The sequence below is a fragment of the Clupea harengus genome, chromosome 18 (genome assembly GCF_900700415.2).
Source record: "Clupea harengus chromosome 18, Ch_v2.0.2, whole genome shotgun sequence".
NCBI lineage: Eukaryota > Metazoa > Chordata > Actinopteri > Clupeiformes > Clupeidae > Clupea > Clupea harengus.
Window position 1 is genome coordinate 19,438,080 of NC_045169.1, and position 7,500 is coordinate 19,445,579.

A 7,500-nucleotide genomic window follows, 5' to 3' on the forward strand; every position below is an offset into this window, starting at 1 on the left:
ATATAGCCTATAAATAGTGAATTTTAATATAAAAATATTAATGATTAATCGAAAATCGATCGTTAATTCTCCCGACGATCGATTAAGACAATTTAATCGAATGCCCATCCCTAACGCACACGCACACACACACGCACGCGCACACACACACACATGCACGCACACGCACACACACACACACACACACAGACTTAATAACAGGACTAGTGTGGGATGATGAGATGATCAACCCTGACCTTGACCCCTCTAGGCATCTCTCTTTCTGTCTCTGTCTGTCTGTCTTTTTGTGGTGTGTGTGTGTGTGTGTGTTTCAGAGAGAAAGAGAGACAGAAGGCAGAATAGCGGAGAGAGAGAATGTGTTTGTGTGTATGTTTGTGTTTGTCTGTCTGACCTTCCAAGTATCTCTGTTTGCACGTCTGTTCTGTCTGTCTGTCATCCTCATCTGCCTGACCTTTTCAGCACCTGGGTCTGTTCTCTCTCTCTCTCTCTCTCTCTCTCTCTCATCCCATCCCATCCGTCCATCTTTCACTCGTTCTCCTCTTAATGACCTCTAATGACCTCTACTCTCCTGAGCATCTGTCTGTCTCAGAGAACTTAATCATTCTCACTTGTGCTCTCACGACTGAAATATGATCGACTGATTGGGCTCTTTGAGTGTGTTACTGGGCCTCGGAGCAGTCGTCAAATCTTCCATTATGCCATTTGGTGGTGCATAATTAATGACTGTGTGTGTGTGTGTGTGTGTGTGTGTGTGTGTGTGTGTGTGTGTGTGTGAGTGAGTAATTACACCCAGGGAAAGGCCAGTTACTCAAGACCACAGAGCTAATAGCAACTCATTGTGATTAATGACAACATAAAATAGTATGATGCATAACCCCAGGAGTGCTGTGGTTGTCACATACACACACACACACACATATGCACACTATCTGTCCTTTTCTCTCTCTCCTTGACACGTACGTACACACACAGGCGCGTACACACACACACACACACACACACACACACACACACACACACACACTTTCTCCCCCCTCTCTTTTCTCTCTCTGCGCTCTGTCATTCTCTCTCTGACATGTTGTGATTTAGCAGCATATTTCGCTCATAAACAACTATCTTTCAGTCTTTGTATTCACAAACACAATTTTTTGTAATAAAATGCATGACTTCATTATTTTTAGCATTGATAGCACTTGACTCCTTGATCGACCTGTTGAGGCGCAGCGCCGTTGCCACAGAAACTGGGGCCTGCTCTGTGTCTCAGCTGTGTGTCCTTGGCGTTCGCAGGTCGCCACGCGGAGGACATCTTTGGGGAGCTGTTCAACGAGGCCAACAGCTTCTACATGCGCATGAACAACCTGCAGGAGAGGGTGGACCTGCTCGCCGTCAAGGTTACCCAGCTAGACTCCACCGTCGAGGAGGGTAGGTGCTGGTGTGTGTGTGTGTGTGTGTGTGTGTGTGTGTAAGAAGAAAGGCAGCTGAACTACACCAATTATATTACATTGTTGTCTGGGGGAATACAGAAGATATTGGACTTCATCCAAGATCAAACCTAAAGACTGATCCTTACATGACCTTTGAACTTACTTGTCATCCTCCTGTGGTGAGTAGTCCATGTGGGGCCTTGTCGCCCAGACACCACTGCTGGTGGTTTGTGTGCCAGTGAACAGGAAGTGATCATGAACAGGAAGTGAACATGAACAGAAAGAGGAGAGGGAAGGAAAGGAGGGAACGAGGTCAAGGAGGTGAGAAGGAGGGAACGAGGTCAAGGAGGGAACGAGGGAACGAGGTCAAGGAGGTGAGAACGAGGGAACAGTGGATGCCATGATGGAGAGGAGCTGACATGAGGGCAGAAGACAATAAAGTGGACAACTGGGTGAGAGACACTAGGCAGGGAGAGGTGGGGATAGATACAGTTGATGGATAGATAGATAGATAGATAGATAGATAGATACAGTAGATGGATAGATAGATAGATAGATAGATAGATAGATAGATAGATAGATAGATTGATCGATGGGTAAAGAGATAGATAGAGAAAGAGCAGACAAAAGAGTAAGAAGAAAGACAATGCTAAGAGAGTAGGAATCTGGGAAATGAGCACAGATGAGTGGAAAGGGTGAAAAAGGAGCAGAAGATGGAGAAAAGCAGAGTCAGAGAGAAAGAGAAAAGAAGGAGAGAGAGAGAGAAAGGAGAGGGAGAGAAAGAGAAAAGAGAGGGAGGGAGAGAGAGAGAGGGAAAGAGAGAGAGAAAAGAGAGGGAGAGAGAGAGAGAAAAGCAGAGTCAGAGAGGGAGAAAAGAGAGGGAGGGAGAGAGAGATAGAGAGAGAGAGGGAGAGAGCGAGCAGAGTCAGAGAGAGAAAAGAGAGGAAGAGAGAGAGCAGAGTCAGACAGAGAGAGAAAGAGAGAGAGCAGAGTCAGAGAGAGAGAAAAGAGAGGGAGAGAGAGAGCAGAGTCAGACAGAGAGAAAAGAGAGAAAAGAGAGGAAGGCACAGAAAGCTGGGTCACCTCACTTAGAGCAAAGCACCGGAGGAGTACCTGAGTGGAGAGAGGAGGATCAACTGAGTGGGAAAAGAAAGAGACGACAGAGAGCAGAGCAGAGCAGAGGGTGTGTGTGTGTGTGTGTGTGTGTGTGTGTGTCTCTGTGTGTGTGTGTCTCTGTGTGTGTGTGTCTCTCATATTTCATCATCAAATCTCTCTCTCTCTCTCTCGTTCCTCTCTCTCCCTCTCTCCTTCTTCCCCTCTCTCTGGGAGCTCCCTCTTGTGTCCCTGTAGTGTGAGGGTGTGTGTCTGAGGGTGTGTGTGTGTGTCTCTGAGGGTGTGTGTGTGTGTGTGTGTGTGTGTGTGTGTGTGTGTGTGTGTATGTGTTTTGTGTCTGTGTCTCTGTGTGTGTGTGTGTGTGTGTGTGTGTGTGTGTGTGTGTGTGTGTGTGTGTGTGTGTGTGTGTGTGTGTGTGTGTGTGTGTGTGTGTGTGTGGAGAGAGAAATACAGGTTTTTCCTGTGATGTGCAATCACTGAGGTGACCCAGCTTTCTCAGTGAAACATCGTGAGACTGGTGTGGAGAAAGAGAGGAGGAGAGGATGGGAGAGGGAAATGAGAGAGAGGAGGTGTGTGGGTGGGTGGGTGGGTGTGTGGAGTGAGAGAGAAGAGGTGTGTGGGTGTGTGGAGTGAGTGAGAGAGAGGAGGTGTGTGTGTGTGTGTGTGTGTGTGTGTGTGTGTGTGTGTGTGTGTGTGTGTGTGTGTGTGTGTGTGTGGAGAGAGAAAGAGGAGGTGTGTGTGTGTGTGTGGAGAGAGAGAGAGGAGGTGTGTGTGTGGAGAGAGAGAGAGAGAGAGAGGAGGTGTGTGTGTGTGTGTGTGTGTGTGTGTGTGTGTGTGTGTGTGTGTGTGTGTGGAGAGAGAGGCTTTTCTTCTAATGTGCTGTTAGTGAGGTGACCCAGCTTTCTCAGTGGAACAGTGAGAGCTCCTGTATCAGCTGATTGACCCACAGCACTAAAGGACAGAAATAACCATCATCTCTCGCCCTCTCTCTCGCCCTCTCTCTCTCTCTCTCTCTCTCTCTCTCCCTCTCTCTCGCTCTCTCTCTCGCCCTCTCTCTCGCTCTCATCTCCTTTCCCCTTTCTCTCCTCTCATCTAAATCACTGTGTCCTTTTATCTTCGCCCCTCTTTCATATCTTCCTCACATCTCTTGGCCTTCCTTTCTGCTCCCCTCTCCACACACACACACACACACACACACACACACACACACACACACACACACACACACACACAGTCATTCCCTCTCTCATATTTCATCATCAAATCTCTCTCTCTCTATCTCTCTCTCTCTTTCCTCTCTCTCCCTCTCTCCTTCTTTCCCTCTCTCTGGGAGCTCCCTCTTGTGTCCCTGTAGTGGAGAAACTCTTCATCATTCCAGGATGTTGTGTTTGATGCCATCCATGAAAGAGATTCTAATCTTTGGGAATTTCCTGGACCAATTCCTGAGATTTTTAAGATTTTCTAAAAGGGCAAAAAAACTAAAATGTAATTTAAAATCAAACATCTCGTATCAAACGCTTCATGCTGGGGATATATCTCAATCTCCCAACGGTTTTCCCTGCTTTAGAGATCCAACGTTTCATCGTTTCACACACTCCACTCCTTCAGCTATTTTATCCAGATCCATGAGAAGGTGGAGGGTGTGAGGGTGTGTGTGTGTGTGTGTCTCTGAGGGTGTGTGTGTGTGTGTGTGTGTGTGTGTGTGTGTGTGTGTGTGTGTGTGTGTGTGTGTGTGTTTGTGTGTGTGTGTGTCTCTGAGGGTGTGTGTGTGTGTGTGTGTGTGTGTGTGTGTCTGAGGGTGTGTTGAGATGGGGAGGGTGTACTGTACGCTCTCCTGACTCCCACTGGGATTCTCTGGGATAGGCAGACATTCCCACGTGGGGATGAATGTTGTGTTGCCAAGGGCACTGTGAGGGTGAGACATGCTGAAGGTAAATAAACAGTGGATAGAGGAGGAGTAACTGAGTGGTGAAAGAAAGAGAGGAGAGTAGAGGAGTGTGTGTGTGTGTGAAGCGAGAGGACAGGAGGTAGAGAGGAAAAAGAGGTGTGTGTGTGTGTAGATTAATGCCGTGTTGCCAAATGCACTGAGGGTGAGATATGTTGAAGGTAAATGAGCAGAAGTGGAGCGGTTGCCAGTTTTGTTTTAAGATGGGTGGATTCCTCTGCTGTGTTTAACTCCGGCAGCATCTTCTCCCCTCTCCCCTCCTCACGTGGGTCTCTGAGGAGACGATGTCTGGAGGGGAGTTAATGGGCAACCCCCAACACACACACACACACACACACACACACACACACACACACACACACGCGCGCAGTCATGTCCATGCATAAAGATACACAAACACATACAGATATAACACACTTTCATGCACTCTTGTACACACATTCGTATGCACACACTCACACGGTAGGTCCACACACACACACACACACACACACACACACACACACACACACACACACAGTCGTGATAAGAGTCCCTCAGCCATGGGGGGTAAATCCATTGTCTCTATGATGTGATGTGAAAACCCATCTAATGGGAGGCTTTCAGTGCACACACACACACACACACACACACACACACACACACACACACACACACACACACACACACATGTGACCTGAGTTTACCCCCATCTCTCCATTCCTGGAAATGGGGGTTAAGTGGGGGGGTTGAAATCAAGGAGTAGTTGGGGGTCTGGCGAGGGTGGGGGAGTGGGGGGGGCTCTGCACCCCTTTCATGTTTTGATGTGTTCATCAATTAATGAGCAACTTGGGGGGTTCGGGGGGGCTTCGCTTTTGATCTAAGATGGACGTCAACATTGGGAGGGGGGGTGGGCAGCGAAGAAAAGGCCCCAGGGAACAGAAGGAGGGGGGCATGGGGGGAAAGTGCAGACAGGAAAGGAATGTTGTGGCTATTAAATATTTCAGATTTTTGTTTGACACAAGTAATAATAATAATAATAATAATAATACATTTTATTTCACAGCGCCTTTCATGTCACTCAAGGACGCTTTACAATTTAAAACAGGAGCAAACAAATAACAAAACAATTAAAATTAAAAGTGCAAGTAAAAACAGCATGGCAACTACAGTGAGAATGCAATCCTGAAAAGGTGGGTTTTGAGAGAGGATTTGAACTGAGGGAAGGAGTCAATGTTTCGGATGTCAGGTGGGAGTGAGTTCCAGAGTTTGGGAGCAGAGCGGCTGAAAGCTCTGCTCCCCATGGTGGTAAGCCGGGCAGAGGGGACAGTTAGGTAGATGGAAGAGGAGGATCTGAGGGAGCGGGTGGAGGTGGCAGTGTGAAGGAGGTCAGACAGGTAAGGAGGGGCAAGGTTGTGGATGGCTTTAAAAGTATGAAGAAGAATTTTAAAGTTGATACGGAAGTGAATTGGAAGCCAGTGGAGTTGCTGTAGGATGGGGGTGATGTGGTGGAAAGAGGGGGTGAGGGAGATGATACGGGCAGCTGAGTTCTGGACCAGTTGGAGCTTATGGAGGGATTTCTGGGGGAGACCAAAGAGGAGAGAATTACAGTAGTCGATACGGGAGGTGACAAGGCTATGTACAAGAATAGAGGTGGTGTGGGGGGTGAGGGAGGGACGGAGGCGATTTATGTTACGGAGATGGAAGTAGGCGGTGCGGGTGGTGATGTTGATATGAGATTTGAAGGAGAGTGAGCCGTCGACGATGACACCCAGACTCTTTACCTGGGGGGAGGGGGAAACTATGGAGCTGTCAATTGAGAGGGAAAAACTGTCAACTTTGAGTAGAGTGGATTTAGTACCGACTAAAAGGATTTCGGTTTTATCACTGTTAAGTTTGAGGAAGTTTGAGGTGAACCAGGTATGAAGTGCAGAAAGGCAATCTGTCAAGGATGAGGGAGGAAGAATGGAGTTGGGCTTGGTGGAGAGGTAGAGCTGGGTGTCATCCGCATAGTGCACAAGTGCTCATCATACAAATGGACATATGCACATGTACAAACACAAAGGAAGTTCAGACTGACACACACAAACACACCTCTTACCATTACAGTTAGGGAGTTTTGTTTGTACTGCACATAGGTCCTTAGGTCTGTCTACGTATACACACATGTATTTACACACACACATTTAGTTTGCTAAGGCACTCAGGTCTGTCTGTACACACACACACACACACACACACACACACATACACACACACACATGTGACAGACAGGCACTGCATTTACATACACAGATGCACAAACACGCACACACACACACACACACACACACACACACTAACAGACATTGCATATACATACACACACACACCTGCATGCAGACGCAACACAGACGTACAGACACATACACATACACACGCACACTGGGGACATATAAGGCTCATTGAAAGGTAGCCTGTAGTTGACACGTGTGGGAGTAAATGATCATTAAAGGGTAGCGTGTAGTTGACACGTGTGGGAGTAAATGATCATTAAAGGTAGCCTGTAGTTGACACGTGTGAGAGTAGATGATCATGACTGTAGTTGACACGTGTGAGAGTAGATAATCATTAAAGGGTAGCCTGTAGTTGACACGTGTGAGAGTAGATGATCATTAAAGGGTAGTCTGTAGTTGACACATGTGAGAGTAAATGATCATTAAAGGGTAGCGTGTAGTTGACACGTGTGAGAGTAAATGATCATGACTGTAGTTGACACGTGTGAGAGTGGATGTCCTGATCTCACATATGAGAGGGAGGGCCTAAGGCACCCTCTGGTGTCAGCTCCCATCCCATAACTTCATGTGTGAAGATATTTGGGAGACAGTCTTTGCTCTACCTTCCTCTTTGTGTCTGTCTCTTTCGTCTTTTTTCTCTTACTCCCTCTCTCTCCTCCTCTGTTTCACTCCATCTCTCTCTCTCTCCCCTCACCCCTTTATCTCTCTCTCTCTCTCTCTCTCTCTCTCTCTCTGCCTCTCTCTCTCACCTCCCCCCTTTATC

General features: G+C 47.4%; 1 protein-coding gene across 2 annotated transcripts in view; it reads left to right on the top strand.

The window, feature by feature from the left end:
* The window catches only part of zgc:109889 (uncharacterized protein LOC553542 homolog), a 45,599-nt gene that overhangs the window by 26,799 nt on the left and 11,300 nt on the right, over positions 1-7,500 (top strand). For both annotated transcript variants that reach the window (XM_031584806.2, XM_031584805.2), the window contains exon 3: positions 1,288-1,422. In XM_031584806.2, coding sequence (XP_031440666.1) covers positions 1,288-1,422 — 135 coding nt within the window. The remainder of the gene's footprint in view (positions 1-1,287; positions 1,423-7,500) is intronic.